This window comes from Oncorhynchus kisutch, linkage group LG7, assembly GCF_002021735.2.
Source record: "Oncorhynchus kisutch isolate 150728-3 linkage group LG7, Okis_V2, whole genome shotgun sequence".
In the NCBI taxonomy this organism is placed as follows: domain Eukaryota; kingdom Metazoa; phylum Chordata; class Actinopteri; order Salmoniformes; family Salmonidae; genus Oncorhynchus; species Oncorhynchus kisutch.
The window spans coordinates 52,301,862-52,320,227 of NC_034180.2; the positions used below are offsets into that span (position 1 = coordinate 52,301,862).

The following is an 18,366-nucleotide window of genomic DNA, read 5'->3' on the forward strand; positions in this document are numbered from 1 at the left end:
AACACAGTGGCCTCCATCATTCTTCAATGGAAGAAGTTTGGAACCACCAAGACTCTTCCTTGAGCTGGCTGCCTGGCCAAACTGAGCAATCGGGGGAGAAGGGCCTTGGTCAGGGAGGTGACCAGTGGTCACTCTGACAGAGCTCCAGAGTTCCTCTGTGGAGATGGGAGAACCTTCCAGAAGGACAACTATCTCTGCAGCACTCCACCAATCAGGCCTTTATGGGAGTGGCCAGACGGAAGCCACTCCTCAGTAAAAGGCACATGACAGCCCACTTGTATTTTCCCAAAAGGCACACAAAGACTGACCATGAGCAACAAGATTCTCTGGTCTGACGAAACCAAGATTGAACTCTTTGGCCTGAATGCTAAGCGTCACACCTCGAGGAATGCTGGCACAATTTGTACGGTGAAGCATGGTGGTGGCAGCATCATGCTGTGGGGTTGTTTTTCAGTGGCAGGGACTGAGACTAGTCAGGGCTGAGGGAAAGATGAACAGAGCAAAGTACAGAGAGATCTTTGATGAAAACCTGCTCCAGAGCAGTCAGGACCTCAGACTGGGGTGAAGGTTCCCCTTCCAACAGGACAACAACCCTAAGCACACAGCCAAGACAACGCAGGAGTGGCTTCGGGTCAAGTCTCAATGTCCTTGAGTGGCCCAGCCAGAGCCCGGACTTGAACCCAATTGAACAGCTCTGGAGAGACCTGAAAATAGTTGGGTAGCCATGCTCCCCATCAACCTTAGAGCTTGAGAGGATATGCAGAGAAGAATGGGAGAAACTCTCCAAATACAGGTGTGCCAAGCTTGTAGCCTCATACCCAAGAAGACTCTAGGCTGTAATCGCTGCCAAAGGTTCTTCAACAAAGTACTGAGTAAAGGGTCTGAATAGTAAATGTGATCCGTTTTATTTTTAATACATTTGCAGAAAAATAGGTTTTGTGTATAGATTGATCAATTTAAAAAAAAAAGTATTATAATTCATCCATTTAAGAATAAGGCTGCAACATAACAAAATGTGGAAAAGGTCAAAGGGTCGGAATACCGAATGCATTTATTTTTTATCTCTTGCCACTCACCCCCAGCAGTAGCTCTGCGGAACCCCTAAATTACTGAAATATCAAATGTAACCCCCAGCAGTAGCTCTGCGGAACCCCTAAATTACTGAAATATCAAATGTAACCCCCAGCAGTAGCCCTGCGGAACCCCTAAATTACTGAAATATCAAATGTAACTTGTCTCTGTCCCCAGAACTTGAAGACTCTGATGGAGGTGTGAATGGGGACAGTCCCAAGACTCCTCCCAGCCGACCACAGAGGAAGGAGAAGAAAGACTACCCTGTGAGGCTTTTTATCTATGTGATTGTATATGGCAGAGCAATCGAAATATGTCAGTCATATAATGTCAGGTAACATACAGTGGGGCTAAAAAAAGTATTTAGTCAGCCATCAATTGTGCAAGTTCTCCCACTTAAAAAGATGAGAGAGGCCTGTAATTTTCATCATAGGTAGACTTTAACTATAACAGACAAAATGAGAAAAGAAATCTCAATTCACATTGTAGGATTTTTTTATGAATTTATTTGCAAATTATGGTGGAAAATAAGTATTTGGTCACCTACAAACAAGCAAGATTTCTGGCTCTCACAGACCTGTAACTTCTTCTTTAAGAGGCTCCTATCTATGTCCTCCACTCGTTACCTGTATTAATGGCACCTGTTTGAACTTGTTATCAGTATAAAAGCCACCTGTCCACAACCTCAAACAGTCACACTCCAAACTCCACTATGGCCAAGACCAAAGAGCTGTCAAAGGACACCAGAAACAAAATTGTAGACCTGCACCAGGCTGGGAAGACTGAATCTGCAATAGGTAAGCAGCTTGGTTTGAAGAAATCAACTGTGGGAACAATTATTAGGAAATGGAAGACATACATATATACAACTGATAATGTCCCTTGATCTGGGGCTCCACGCAAGAGTCACCCCGTGGGGTCAAAATGATCACAAGAACGGTGAGCAAAAATCCCAGTACCACACGGGGGGACCTAGTGAATGACCTGCAGAGAGCTGGGACCAAAGTAACAAAGCCTACCATCAGTAACACTACGCCGCCAGGGACTCAAATCCTGCCGTGCCAGACGTGTCCCCCTGCTTAAGCCAGTACATGTCCAGGCCCGTCTGGAGTTTGCTAGAGAGCATTTGAATGATCCAGAAGAAGATAAGGAGAACGTCATATGGTCAGATGAAACCAAAATATAACTTTTTGGTAAAAATTCAACTCCTTGTGTTTGGAGGACAAGTGAGTTGCATCCAAAGAACACCATACCTACTGTGAAGCATGGGGGTGGAAACATCATGCTTTGGGGCTGTTTTTCTGCAAAGGGACCAGGACGACTGATCCGTGTAAAGGAAAGAATGAATGGGGCCATGTATCGTGGGATTTTGAGTGAAAACCTCCTTCCATCAGCAAGGGCATTGAAGATGAAACATGGCTGGATCTTTCAGCATGACAATGATCCCAAACACACCGCCCGGGCAACGAAGGAGTGGCTTCGTAAGAAGCATTTCAAGGTCCTGGAGTGGCCTAGCCAGTCTCCAGATCTCAACCCCATAGAAAATCTTTGGAGGGAGTTGAAAGTCCGTGTTGCCCAGCAACAGCCCCAAAACATCACTGCTCTAGAGGAGATCTGCATGGAGGAATGGGCAAAAATACCAGCAACAGTGTGTGAAAACCTTGTGAAAACTTACAGAAAATGTTTGACCTCTGTCATTGCCAACAAAGGGTATATAACAAAGTATTGACAAACTTTTTTTTATTGACCAAATACTTATTTTCCACCATAATTTGCAAATAAATTCATAAAAAATCCAACAATGTGATTTTCAGGATTTTTTTTCTCATTTTGTCTGTCATAGTTGAAGTGTACCTGATGAAAATTACAGGCCTCTCATCTTTTTAAGTGGGAGAATTTGCACAATTGGTGGCTGACTAAATACTTTTTTGCCCCACTGTATGTAGGGAATAGGTTTCCATTTGGGACTAATGTATAGGGAATATGTTTCCATTTGGGACAGGTAGGGAAGGAATAGGTTTCCATTTGGAACAGATATATAGGGAATATGTTTCCATTTGGGACAGATGTATAGGGGATAGGTTTCCATTTGGGACGGATATGTATAGGTAATAGGTTTCCATTTGGGACGGATATGTATAGGTAATAGGTTTCCATTTGGGACGGATATGTATAGGGAATAGGTTTCCATTTGGGACGGATATGTATAGGGAATAGGTTTCCATTTGGGACAGATATATAGGGACTAGGTTTCCATTTGGGACCGAGCCCGACTGTCCCCCCACAGTGCTGAGGTTAGAGACAGTAGTTGGGTTTATAAAGCATTAAACACACTGAATATCCGACTGCTGACAGGTGCTTCCCTCTTGCTAGAATAAAAGTGGTACCCTACTGCGTGCCGACCCGGTAGAGCCGAACCTACATATTCTACTTGTAGTATCGCAATGCTCGTAAGTGACCAACAACTTTAATCGAAGAGCACGAGCCCCTTACGTAGGGGAGCCAACTGGAGTGACAACAACAAAACATTAAATGTCATGAACCAGTCTCACTCCATATGCAATGTAGGCTAACGGTAGCTAGCTAAGCCTACCGACACAACACTCAATACTTCCTCCACGCTAGCTAACCGTTGTATTGAACATAGTTAAATCACAATGGTTTTTAATCACAACTCGCTTAAAAACAAGAAAAGGTTGCTTGAAGTCAACAGATTACCATTTTAAAACGGCAAACCAGCTCGGATCAAAACAACAGTTGTTGTTTTCTTCGTATGTCCTCCAGTCTGATGTGTGGTTCATTTGTTTCTCCTCAGAAGCCAGCGATCAACGGCCTGCCACCCACTCCTAAAGTCCTGGTGAGTGACCCACGTGGACGAGTCTCTCTGTGTCCCAAATGACACCCCTATTCCCTTTATCAAGTGCACTACTTTTGACCAGGACCCTATGAAGTACAACACTACATAGGGAATAGGGTGCCATTTTGGAGCACAGACTTGGTGTCGTCCCTAGATCAAATTGTATTTTGTCACATTCACGTGGTTAGCAGATGTTATTGGTCACGTGGTTAGCAGATGTTATTGGTCACGTGGTTAGCAGATGTTATTGGTCACGTGGTTAGCAGATGTTATTGGTCACGTGGTTAGCAGATGTTATTGGTCACGTGGTTAGCAGATGTTATTGGTCACGTGGTGAGCAGATGTTATTGGTCACGTGGTGAGCAGATGTTATTGGTCACGTGGTGAACAGATGTGATTGGTCACGTGGTGAGCAGATGTGATTGGTCACGTGGTGAGCAGATGTGATTGGTCACGTGGTGAGCAGATGTGATTGGTCACGTGGTGAGCAGATGTGATTGGTCACGTGGTGAGCAGATGTGATTGGTCACGTGGTGAGCAGATGTGATTGGTCACGTGGTGAGCAGATGTGATTGGTCACGTGGTGAGCAGATGTGATTGGTCACGTGGTGAGCAGATGTGATTGGTCACGTGGTGAGCAGATGTGATTGGTCACGTGGTGAGCAGATGTGATTGGTCACGTGGTGAGCAGATGTGATTGGTCACGTGGTGAGCAGATGTGATTGGTCACGTGGTGAGCAGATGTGATTGGTCACATACACGTGGTTAACAGATGTTATTGCGAGTGTAGCGAAATGCTTGTGCTTCTAGTTCCATCAGTGCAGTAATATCTAACAATTCCACAACTACTACCTAATACACACAAATCTAGGTAAAGGGATGGAATAAGTATATGTAAATATATGGATGAGCAATGACTGATACATCTGGGATGAGTAACGCAAGATATGTAAACATCATTATAGAAGTGGGGTTAATGAAGTGGCCAGTGATCCATTTGTTAGTGGTGATTGTTTAACAGTCTGATGGCCATTGAGATAGAAGCTGTTTTTCGGTCTCTCGGTCCCAGCTTTGATGCACCTGTACTGACCTCTCCTTCTGGATGATAGCGAGGGGAACAGGCAGTGGCTCGGGTACTGACCTCTCCTTCTGGATGGTAGCGGGGTGAACAGGCAGTGGCTCGGGTACTGACCTCTCCTTCTGGATGATAGCGGGGGGAACAGGCAGTGGCTCGGGTACTGACCTCTCCTTCTGGATGGTAGCGGAGGGAACAGGCAGTGGCTCGGGTACTGACCTCTCCTTCTGGATGATAGCGAGGGGAACAGGCAGTGGCTCGGGTACTGACCTCTCCTTCTGGATGATAGCGGGGTGAACAGGCAGTGGCTCGGGTACTGACCTCTCCTTCTGGATGATAGCGGGGGGAACAGGCAGTGGCTCGGGTACTGACCTCTCCTTCTGGATGATAGCGGGGGGAACAGGCAGTGGCTCGGGTACTGACCTCTCCTTCTGGATGATAGCGGAGGGAACAGGCAGTGGCTCGGGTACTGACCTCTCCTTCTGGATGATAGCGGGGGGAACAGGCAGTGGCTCGGGTACTGACCTCTCCTTCTGGATGATAGCGGGGGGAACAGGCAGTGGCTCGGGTACTGACCTCTCCTTCTGGATGATAGCGAGGGGAACAGGCAGTGGCTCGGGTACTGACCTCTCCTTCTGGATGATAGCGGGGGGAACAGGCTGTGGCTCGGGTGGTTGTTGTCCTTGATGATCTTTTTTTATTTAGCTCCAGTGTACCCCCAGCAGAACACATTCCTTCCTGGTGGATGGGTTAAACTATGTCTGATGTATTGATATGATGATTTATGTAGTCTGTGGCTCGACTGAACCGACTCCAACTGTGCAGCTGGTCGTCTCTGCTTGCTGTGCGGCTGGTCGTCTCTGCTTGCTGTGCGGCTGGTCGTCTCTGCTTGCTGTGCGGTGGTCGTCTCTGCTTGCTGTGCGGCTGGTCGTCTCTGCTTGCTGTGCGGCTGGTCGTCTCTGCTTGCTGTGCGGCTGGTCGTCTCTGCTTGCTGTGCGGCTGGTCGTCTCTGCTTGCTGTGCGGCTGGTCGTCTCTGCTTGCTGTGCGGCTGGTCGTCTCTGCTTGCTGTGCGGCTGGTCGTCTCTGCTTGCTGTGCGGCTGGTCGTCTCTGCTTGCTGGTCGTCTATGGTCAGAATGTCGTCTATGGTCAGAATGTCGTCTATGGTCAGAATGTCGTCTGGTTACTCTGGTCAGAATGTCGTCTATGGTCAGAATGTCGTCTGTGGTTACTCTGGTCAGAATGCAGTCTGTGGTTACTCTGGTCAGAATGCAGTCTGTGGTTACTCTGGTCAGAATGCAGTCTGTGGTTACTCTGGCCAGAATGCCGTCTGTGGTTACTCTGGTCAGAATGCCGTCTGTGGTTACTCTGGTCAGAATGCCGTCTGTGGTTACTCTGGTCAGAATGCAGTCTGTGGTCAGAATGCAGTCTGTGGTTACTCTGGTCAGAATGTCGTCTGTGGTTACTCTGGTCAGAATGCAGTCTGTGGTTACTCTGGTCAGAATGTCGTCTGTGGTCACTCTGGTCAGAATGTCGTCTGTGGTCACTCTGGTCAGAATGTCGTCTGTGGTTACTCTGGTCAGAATGTCGTCTGTGGTCACTCTGGTCAGAATGTTGTCTCTGGTTACCATCTTCCAGACCAACTTTGGGTGGTGAACTCTCTCTGATCCACAGTTTGTTGATATTTGTGTCATCACTACTCTAGATGGGAGCCTGTTTCTCCAAGGTGTTTGATGGCTGTCCACTGAAAATCAACTGTGCCACGTCGTGGATACACCCAGATACCAAAGGTAACACACACACACACACACGGACACACAAACTACTGTACACACACATACACACTCACGCACACACAAACTACTGTACACACACACACACAAACTACTGTACACACACACACACACGTGTTAGAGAGAGTGAATATGTGTCACAGACAATTCAATATGTTTCTACTGTTTTCCAGACCAATACCTTATATTTGGGACAGAGGATGGGATCTATACCCTCAACCTGAATGAGCTGCATGAAGCCACCATGGAACAGGTAGGAACACATAGGTTAACATGTCGAGGATAACTTCGCTTTGACACGAATAAAACTTGTAAACATAAACATACAAACCGATAACACATATTATCATCTGTAGTCTTTAATACGGTGGTAGGCACAGCACTAAGAAATATTAGGGAAGGAACGATTCACCCGATACGCATCGGTCCCCGATTCCTAATGTTTAAGATACAAGTGTATTCCCAAAACCGATCCAAATGTAGCGTGCGTCGGTCAGAAAATGTTTTGAAACCGTTAGGAATCGCCGGTTCACTAAAGAAAGTTTAGCTCGTATATGACATACCTTCAGAAATAACTGATGAGTCCTCTCCTTCAGTGTGCTAACTGCATGTAACGGTGTTGACAGTCGTTGATCTACAAATCATTTTGCGTGCAGGACAAAACCCCGGGCGATGTCAGTAGCCTAGTCAAACGGCGCGCAGTACCTAGCTTTGCGGCGCTGACCAACGCGAGGTGGACTTGCCTCCTCCTGGTCTTGACCATCTGCACGCCACCTTTTAGCCTTGAAATTGTAAAATTGATTGCGTGATGTTAGGCTTTATTAGTTGGGGTGACAACCTACACTACCGTTTGGGGTCACTTAGAAATCATTTACAACATTAACAATGTCTGCACTGTATTGCTGATCAATTTGATGTTATTTTAGTAGACAAAAAAACAAAAACAAGGACATTTCTAAGTGACCCCAAACTTTTGAACGGTAGTGTGTATTTTACGGTAGTGTGTATTTTACGGTAGTGTGTATTTTACGGTAGTGTGTATTTTACGGTATGTTACGGTAGTGTGTGTTTTACGGTATGTTACGGTAGTGTGTATTTTACGGTAGTGTGTATTTTACGGTAGTGTGTATTTTACGGTAGTGTGTGTAATTTGGTTATAGTGTTGCAGCAGTGGTGGAAAGTACTTCAGTAAAAAAAATACTTTAAATTACAACTTCTGCAGTTGTTTTTTTTTTGGGGGGGGGGGGGGGGTGGTGTGTATCTGTACCTCACTACAAATCAAAATAGCAAATAAAACATTTAAATTAAAATACCTCAGACTAAATTCTATAATGATGTTCTTTAGAATTAAGCAAAATATCTTTGCTAACTTTTACTTCACTACATTCCTAAAGAAAATAATGTACTTTTTACTCCATACATTTTCCCTGACACCCAAAAGTACTCGTTACATTTGAAACGAAAATGGTCAAGAAAACATTCCTACTGCCTCTTATCTGAAGGACTCACTAAACACAAATGCTTCATTTGTAAACTATGTTGGTGTGCCCCTGGCTATCTGTCAATAATTATTTTTTAAATATACAAAAAGTTGTACCGTCTGGTTTGCTTAATATAAGGAATTTGAAATGGTTTATATTTTTACTTTTGATACTTAAGTACATTTTTATCAATTTAATTTACTTTTGATACTTATATTTAAAACCAAATACTTTTAGACTTTTACTCAAGTAGTATTTTACTGGGTGACTTTCATTTGAGTCATTTCTATTAAGGGATCCTTAAGGGGTCTTTAAGGGGTCTTTAAGGGATCCTTAAGGGGTCTTTAAGGGGTCTTTAAGGGATCCTTAAGGGATCCTTAAGGGGTCTTTAAGGGGTCTTTAAGGGGTCTTTAAGGGATCCTTAAGGGGTCTTTAAGGGATCCTTAAGGGGTCTTTAAGGGATCTTTTTTTAAACTGTTGTACTTTTTCCACCACTGTGTTGCAGTTCTTGACCGGTGTGCCTGGCACCTACTACCGTAACCCGTTCAAAGGCAGTTCAATATTTTGTCTTGCCCATTCACCCTCTGAATGGCACACATTCACAATTGTTTTAAAAAATGATTCTTTAATTAACCTGTCTCCTCCCCTTCATCTACATGTCTCCTCCCCTTCATCTACATGTCTCCTCCCCTTCATCTACATGTCTTCTCCCCTTCATCTACACTGATAGAAGTGGATTTAACTAGTGACATAAATAAGGGATCATAGCTTTCACCTGGATTCACCTGGTCAGTCTACGTCATGGAAAGAGCAGGTGTTCCTAATGTTTGCTATACTCTGTAAATAATTATGGTCATTTTTAGATATACAGTGGGGAGAACAAGTATTTGATACACTGCCGATTTTGCAGGTTTTCCTACTTACAAAGCATGTAGAGGTCTGTAATTTTTATCATAGGTACACTTCAACTGTGAGAGACAGAATCTAAAACAAAAATCCTGAAAATCGCATTGAATGATTTTTAAGTAATTAATTTGCATTTGATTGCATGACATAAGTATTTGATCACCTACCAACCAGCAAGAATTCCGGCTCTCACAGACCTGTTAGTTTTTCTTTAGCTTCTCTGAACTACTGATCCCGTATCCGGGAGCGTAACTACACCCTCAGGCTCATTACCATAACGCAACGTTAACGATTTCTCAAAATCGCAAATGAAATGAAATAAATATGCCTGCTCTCAAGCTTAGCCTTTTCTTAACAACTGTCATCTCAGATTTTCAAAATATGCTTTTGAACCATTGCAAATCAATCATTTGTGTAAGAGTGATAATGGCTGCCGTAGCATTTAGCGTAGCATTAGCGTAGCATTTAGCACATAACATTTTCACAAAAACCAGCAAAGTAATCAAATAAAATAATTTACCTTTGAAGAACTTCAGATGTTTCAATGAAGAGACTCTCAGTTACATAGCAGATGTCCAGTTTTTCCTGAAAGATTCTTTGTGTAGGACAAATCGCTCCGTTTTGTTACTACACATTTGGCTACCGAAACGAACCGAAAATTCAGTCACCAAAACGTCGAACTTTTTTCCGAATTAACTCCATAATATCGACCGAAACATGGCAAACGTTGTTTGAATCAATCCCCAAGGTGTTTTTTCACATATCTCTTCATTGATATGCCGTTCGTGGAAGCATGGTTTTTCTCTGAATTCCATGGAAAAATACCAGCACCTGAGTTTTGCGCATCAATTTCCACGCAGGACACCGTGCGGGACACTTGGAAAATGTAGTCTCTTATGGTCAATCTTCCAATGATATGCCTGCAAATACGTCACAATGCTCCAGACCCCTTGGGGAAACGATAGAAAGGGCAGGCTCATTCCTGTCCCATTCACAGCCATATAAGGAGATTATGCAAATCGGTGCCTCAGAAATCCTGTTCATTTCCTGGTTGCAGAAACATCTTGGTTTCGCCTGTAGCATGAGTTCTGGGGCACTCACAGTGAAAATCTTTGCAGTTCTGGAAACGTCAGAGTGTCTTCTTTCCAAAGCTACCAATTCCATGCATAGTCGAGCATCTTGTCGTGACGATATATTGCGCTTAAAACGGGAACGTCTTTTTATCCAAAAATGAAATGGCGCCCCCGTAGGCTTAAGAGGTTAAGAAGCCCTCCTGTTCTACACTCATTACCTGTATTAACTGCACCTGTTTGAACTCGTTACCTGTATAAAAGACACCTGTCCTCACACTCAATCAAACAGACTCCAACCTCTCCACAATGGCCAAGACCAGAGAGCTGTGTTAGGACATCAGGGATAAAATTGTAGACCTGCACAAGGCTGGGATGGGCTACAGGACAATAGGCAAGCAGCTTGGTGAGAAGGCGACAACTGTTGGCTCAATTATTAGAAAATGGAAGAAGTTCAAGATGACGGTCAATCACCCTCGGTCTGGGGCTCCATGCAAGATCTCACCTCGTGGGGCATTAATGATCATGAGGAAGGTGAGGGATCAGCCCATAACTACATGGCAGGACCTGGTCAATGACCTGAAGAAAGCTGGGACCACAGTCTCAAAGAAAACCATTAGTAACACACTACGTCGTCATGGATTAAAATCCTGCAGCGCACACAAGGTCCCCCCTGCTCAAGCCAGCGCATGTCCAGGCCCGTCTGAAGTTTGCCAATGACCATCTGGATGATCCAGAGGAGGAATGGGAGAAGGTTATGTGGTCTGATGAGACAAAAATAGGGCTTTTTGGTCTAAACTCCACTCGCAGGATGAGTACAACCCCAAGAACACCATCCCAACCGTTAAGCATGGAGGTGGAAACATCATTCTTTGGGGATGCTTTTCTGCAAAGGGGACAGGACGACTGCACCGTATTGAGGGGAGGATGGATGGGGCCATGCAACAACCTCCTTCCCTCAGTAAGAGCATTGAAGATGGGTCGTGGCTGGGTCTTCCAGCATAACAATGACCCAAAACACACAGCCAGGGCAACTAAGTGGCTCCGTAAGAAGCATCTCAAGGTCCTGGAGTGGTCTAGCCATTCTCCAGACCTGCACCCAATAGAAAATCTTTGGAGGGAGCTGAAAGTCCGTATTGCCCAGCGACAGCCCCGAAACCTGAAGGATCTGGAGAAGGTCTGTATTGAGGAGTGGGCCAAAATCCCTGCTGCAGTGTGCAAACCTGGTCAAGAACTACAGGAAGCGTATGATCTCTGTAATTGCAAACAAAGGTTTCTGTACCAAATATTAAGTTCTGCTTTTCTGATGTATCAAATTCTTATGTCATGCAATAAAATGCAAATTAATTACTTAAAAATAATACAATGTGATTTTTCTGGATTTTTGTTTCCGTCTCTCACCGTTGAAGTGTACCGATTGATAAAAATTACAGACCTCTACATGCTTTGTAAGTAGGAAAGCCTGCAAAATCGGCAGTGTATCAAGTACTTGTTCTCCCCACTGTACAGGCTAAAAGTTGATAATTTCATAACGAGGACAGCGATTTACTTTTGGTGAGGCACACTGTATGGCCGAAGAGAAGATCACTCTGTAAAGAAAACTTGTCAAAACCATTTGATTTGGAGATGGGAGGCGAAAGACAAAGTTTTGCTATATTCATTGGCTGTGGTCATAGCTGTTTTGGAAATGACGGTTCAAACTAAAACGTGTCATTCCTGTATCGGAGCCCATGTATCGAGCTAGATACGAATCAGAAAGATGCCCATCCTTAATAAATATAGCTATAAACATGGCTACACTCATTTTTACCTCTTAGTTACTGTAGATCTGAATCCGTGAAATAGTGTGCTGTCTACTGCCGAATTGTTCTATTTCAACAGTGAGTATTGAATGTCCTTTATTGTGTTATGTTCCCCTTCTAGCTGTTCCCCAGGAAGTGTACCTGGCTCTACATCATCAACAACAACCTGATGTCTCTGTCAGGTGAGTCAGTAGGACGGATACAGGTATCATCAACAACCTGATGTCTCTGTCAGGTGAGTCCGTAGGACAGATACATGTATCAACCACAACCTGCTGTCTCTGTCAGGTGAGTCAGTAGGACAGGTATCAACAACAACCTGCTGTCTCTGTCAGGTGAGTCAGTAGGACAGATACAGGTATCAACAACAACCTGCTGTCTCTGTCAGGTGAGTCAGTAGGACGGATACAGGTATCATCAACAACCTGATGTCTCTGTCAGGTGAGTCCGTAGGACAGATGCATGTATCAACCACAACCTGATGTCTCTGTCAGGTGAGTCCGTAGGACAGATACATGTATCAACCACAACCTGCTGTCTCTGTCAGGTGAGTTCGTAGGACAGGTATCAACAACAACCTGCTGCTGGAGATGGTGCCATGATAACCTGCAGCTTTGTTTTGCTGTTATCTGACTGGAAATACCATTACCTCATAACTATTCCACAGGAGCAATGCCAATTACCTGGCATCTACACACCTTACTGTAAATACAATCACCTCATAGCTATCTATAGACGCAGAACTAGCAGGATGTTTAGAAGCTTTCGGATTAAAAACCCTTTATAAAGAAGTGCTTGATTGCATATTTTTGTCCTGTCCTGTCTTTTATGGCCTACTGCTGTGTGGAATAAATATGGCGTTTTATATTGACCCGTGGTTGTGAAGACTCCTGGTTGCTGTAGAAATGTAGATAGTTTGGGCCGATGATACACCTCATGACCAAAAGTATGTGGACACCTACTCGTCTTAACATCTCATTCCAAAATCGTGGCCGTTTTAATATGGAGTTGGTCCCCCCCCCCTTTGCTGCTAAAACAGCCTCCACTTGTTTGGGAAGGCTTTCCAATAAGATGTTGGAACATTGCTGCGGGGACTTGCTTCGATTCAGCCGCAAGAGCATTAGTGAGGTCGGACACTGATGTTTGGGAGATTAGGCCTGGTTCCTATTCATCCCAAAGGTGTTCGATGGGGTTGAGGTCAGGGTTCTGTGCAGGCCAGTTCAGTTCCTCCACACCAATCTTGACAAACCATTTCTGTATGGACCTCACTTTATGCACGGGGACATTGTCATGCTGAAACAGGAAAGGGCCTTCCCCAAACTGTAGCTAGAAAGTTGGATGTACAGATTCATCTATAATGTCATTGTATACTGTAGCGTTAAGATTTCCCTTCACTGGAACTAAGGGGACTTGCCCAAACCATGAAAAACAGGACAGATACAGCCTGTTAATTCCTCCCCCACCAAACTTGACAGTTGGCACTGCATTGGGTCAGGTACCATTCTCCTGGCATCCGCCATACCCAGATTCATTCGTTGGGACTGCCAGATGGTGAAGCGTGATACATCACTCCAGAGAACGCGTTTCCACTGCTTAAGAGTCCAAATGGCGGCGAGCTTTGCACAATTCCAGCCAAAGCTTGGCATTGCACATGGTTATCTTAGGCTTGTGTGCGGCTGCTCGGCCATGGAAACCCATTTCATTAAGCTCCCGACAAACAGTTCTTGTGCTGACGTTGCTTCCAGAGGCTGTTTGGAACACGGTAGTGAGTGTTGCAACCAAGGACAGATGGTATGTTTACGCGCTTCAGCATTCGGAGGTCCCGTTCTGAGAGCTTGTGTGGCCTACCACTTTGCGGCTGAGCCGTTGTTGCTCCTAGACGTTTCCACTTCACAATAACATCACTTACAGTTGACCGGGGAGGCAGATCTAGCAGGGCAGACATTTGATGAACTGACTTGTTGGAAAGGAATGTCACTGAGCTCTTCAGTAAGGCCATTCTACTGCCAATGTTTGTCTGTGGAGATTGCATGGCTGTGTGCTCAATTTTATACACCTGTCAGCAACGATTGTGCCTGAAATAGCCGAAAACACTCATTTAAAGGGGTGTCCACATACTTTTGTATATATAGTGCAAGACCTGAAAGTGGAGTTGTACCATTTTCTCTGAGAAAGACTCATTGTAGTTAGTTTATGCATGTCCCAATGTACAGTTGATGTTGGAAGTTTACATACACTTAGGTTGGAGTCATTAAAACTCGTTTTTCAACCACTCCACAAATTTCTTGTTAACAAACTATAGTTTGGGCAAGTCGGTTAGGACATCTAATTTGTGCATGGCACAAGTAATTTTTCCAACAATTGTTTAGACAGATTATTTAACTTATAATTCACTGTATCACAATTCCAGTGGGTCAGAAGTTTACATACACTAAATTGACTGTGCCTTTAAACAGCTTGGAAAATTCCAGAAAATTATGTCATGACTTTAGAAGCTTCTGATAGGCTAATTGACATAATTTGAGTCAATTGGATGTGTACCTGTGGATGTATTTCAAGGCCTACCTTCAAACTCAGTGCCTCTTTGCTTAACATCATGGAAAAATCAAAAGAAATCAGCCAAGACCTCAGAGAACAAATTGTAGACCTCCGCAAGTCTGGTTCATCCTTGAGAGCAATTCCCAAACTCCTGAAGGCACCACGTTCATCTGTACAAACAATAGTACACAAGTATAAACATCATGGGACCACGCAGCCGTCATACCGCTCAGGAAGGAGACTCGTTCTGTTTCCTAGAGATGAACGTACTGTGGTGCGAAAAGTGAAAATCAATCCCAGAAAAACAGCAAAGGACCTTGTGACGATGCTGGAGGAAACAGGTACAAAAGTATCTATATCCACAGTAAAATGAGTCCCATATCAACATAACCTGAAAGGACGCTCAGCAAGGAAGAAGCCACTGCTCCAAAACCGCCATAAAAAAGCCAGACTACGGTTTGCAACTGCACATGGGGACAAAGATCGTACTTTTTGGAGAAATGTCCTCTGGTCTGATGAAACAAAAATAGAACTGTTTGGCCATAATGACCATAGTTATGTTTGGAGGAAAAAGGAGGAGGCTTGCAAGCCAAAGAACAACCCAAGTTAAGCAGTTTAAAGGCAATGCTACCAAATACTAATTCAGTGTATGTAAACTTCTGACCCACTGGGAATGCGATTAAATAAATTTAAAGCTGAAATAAATCATTCTTTCTACTATTATTCTGACATTTCACATTCTTAAAATAAATTGGTGATCCTAACTGACCTAAGACAGGGAATCTTTACTAGGATTAAATGTCAGGAATTGTGAAAAACAGTGTAAATAAATGTATTTGGGGTATTAAAACTTCCGACTTCAACTGTATAGCTCATCTGTACTAGAGGTCTTCACGCATCCACCTGTACCCGAGACCCGATCCGGTACCCGAGCGGGTCCGGATACAGAATTGTAAATAATATCACTGGTCTGGATCGGATCTGTTTCTCATGGGTATGTGTAATTTATGACCCTACTCTTGCGTTTCACGAGAGTGGCACGTGTGACGTTTAGGAGATATCTAATCAATGGCAGATGGAATGAAAATTATGGAATTAAAAGTTAGGCTAGAACGACCAAGAGCCAACAGGTAGACTGCAACTTTATATTCTGAATGAAGTCGTTGTTTGTAACTGTGTAGGACCAGAAAGTACATGCAACCTCAATTAGCCTAGCTAGCTAGTTAGCTTAACTAGCTTCTCCCAGTTTGATCCAGGCAAGACAGGTACTACGTAATCATATTGCATGATAAATAACCTAGCTATGGAAGCTATAGCGTAAGTCGACTCTGTTGCTGTCTCTCCCTCCCTCCCCTGTTCCTCGTGTCACTTGCTCACACTCACAGTAGCTTAAACACACAGCGCGACCCCAGCTTCACCACTTTCTACTTCCTCCATCTCACAGCACGACCCCAGCTTCACCACTTTCTACTTCCTCCCATCTCGCAGCACGACCCCAGCTTCACCACTTTCTACTTCCTCCCATCTCGCAGCACGACCCCAGCTTCACCACTTTCTACTTCCTCCCTCTCGCAGCACGACCCCAGCTTCACCACTTTCTACTTCCTCCCTCTCGCAGCACGACCCCAGCTTCACCACTTTCTACTTCCTCCCTCTCGCAGCACGACCCCAGCTTCACCACTTTCTACTTCCTCCCATCTCGCAGCACGACCCCAGCTTCACCAATTTCTACTTCCTCCCATCTCGCAGCACGACCCCAGCTTCACCACTTTCTACTTCCTCCCATCTCGCAGCACGACCCCAGCTTCACCACTTTCTACTTCCTCCCTCTCGCAGCACGACCCCAGCTTCACCACTTTCTACTTCCTCCCTCTCGCAGCACGACCCCAGCTTCACCACTTTCTACTTCCTCCCTCTCGCAGCACGACCCCAGCTTCACCACTTTCTACTTCCTCCCATCTCGCAGCACGACCCCAGCTTCACCACTTTCTACTTCCTCCCATCTCGCAGCACGACCCCAGCTTCACCACTTTCTACTTCCTCCCATCTCGTAGCACGACCCCAGCTTCACCACTTTCTACTTCCTCCCATCTCGCAGCACGACCCCAGCTTCACCACTTTCTACTTCCTCCCATCTCGCAGCACGACCCCAGCTTCACCACTTTCTACTTCCTCCCATCTCGTAGCACGACCCCAGCTTCACCACTTTCTACTTCCTCCCATCTCGCAGCACGACCCCAGCTTCACCACTTTCTACTTCCTCCCATCTCGCAGCACGACCCCAGCTTCACCACTTTCTACTTCCTCCCATCTCGCAGCACGACCCCAGCTTCACCACTTTCTACTTCCTCCCATCTCGCAGCACGACCCCAGCTTCACCACTTTCTACTTCCTCTACTTCCTTTATCAGCTCCGGTAAATAAAGAAATTGACTTTTCTGCTGCTTCCCTCACAAATCTCTCACATCCGACCAGGTCTATACTGGAACGGACCCTCGTTGTCTGTTGGGAACGGGGTTTCTATATAAAACATTTATAATAATTATGCATATTGGGTCTGGGGGGGAAAGCCCCAGGTTAATTTATTTTATGGGCCCGTGAAGACCTCTACTCTGTACCATGTGTGCTATATCTGTGTTTCAACCACTGTTGATTTTCTCTACACGCCGCTCTGTTGTAAGAAAGTGAAAGTAAGCATTTCTTACTTATTGTAAATTACTACTAGGTAAACTTAATTTTACTGTTGTGTATCCTACCATAAAGTTTTTAAAGTAGGCCTATGCCTCGGCTCAGAGTAAATGTAATCTCTGATTTCTTGTCCTCTCTTCCTCTTGGACTCTGTCCCTCCTCTGCTCTCCTCTCCTCTGCTCTCTTCTCTGGTCTGGCTTGATTTTGGTATTCTACTAACCGGCTTCATCAGAAGGTAATCACCATCATCGTCACAGTTACAACCCTGTATTGTATTTTACCCATAACTAGAGTTGCAAAGTTACATTACGTTTCTAAAAATTCTGGCCTCCTGAGTGGCGCAGCATTCTGAGGCATCGCAGTGCTGAGGCGCCACTACAGCCTGGGATTCGATCCCACCGTCCGGGTTAGGGGAGGGTTTGACCGGCTGGGTTTTCCTTGGCTCATCACGCTCTAGCGACTCCTTGTGGAAAGCCAGGCATCTGCAAGCTGACTTCGGTCGTCAGTCAAATGATGTTTCCACCTTCACATTGCCACGACTTCCCGGGTTAAATAGTGTGTTAAGAAGCAGCGCGACCTTGGCAGGTTAATCTTTCGGAGGACGCTTGTCTCGACCTTCGCCTCTCTCTCTCTCTCCTCTCTCTCTCCTGTCTGTGTCTCTGTCTGTGTCACTGTGTCTCTGTGTCTCTCTCTCTCTGTGTGTCTCTCTGTCTCTGTGTCTCTCTCTCTCTCTGTCTCTCGCTCTCGAGAGCCTGTTGGGGAGTTGCAGCGACGAGACAAGATCATAACTAGCAATTGGATATCACAAAAATGGTGTAAAAATTACAAAGAGAAATTACACACACAAAAAATTTACATTTCTCAAAATTCCCATGTTTTCCAGAAATCCCAGTTAGGAGATTCCTGGGATTAGAATGGGATAAACAGGAAGTCCAGGAATCCTCAAACCTGGATATTTCGGGAAAGTTACAAAATGTTGTAACCCTTTACCCCTATCGAAACACCAAGCTAGCTCCTCCCGTCTAGCCCTGTATGTTAAGATCAAAGTGCATATAATTTCACGCTGGCTCCTTAAAACTAATTGTCT

The 18,366-nt window shown here is 44.9% G+C and overlaps 1 protein-coding gene across 5 annotated transcripts in view; it reads left to right on the forward strand.

The window, feature by feature from the left end:
- The window catches only part of map4k5 (mitogen-activated protein kinase kinase kinase kinase 5), a 99,323-nt gene that overhangs the window by 61,555 nt on the left and 19,402 nt on the right, over positions 1–18,366 (forward strand). For 2 of the 5 annotated variants that reach the window (XM_031829302.1, XM_031829306.1), the window contains 7 exons: positions 1,249–1,337; positions 3,887–3,928; positions 6,708–6,792; positions 6,969–7,048; positions 12,176–12,236; positions 17,273–17,281; positions 17,512–17,514. In XM_031829302.1, the coding sequence (XP_031685162.1) occupies positions 1,249–1,337; positions 3,887–3,928; positions 6,708–6,792; positions 6,969–7,048; positions 12,176–12,236; positions 17,273–17,281; positions 17,512–17,514 (369 nt within the window). The remainder of the gene's footprint in view (positions 1–1,248; positions 1,338–3,886; positions 3,929–6,707; positions 6,793–6,968; positions 7,049–12,175; positions 12,237–17,272; positions 17,282–17,511; positions 17,515–18,366) is intronic. The other 3 variants (XM_031829305.1, XM_031829307.1, XM_031829304.1) reach the window with 2 other exon arrangements.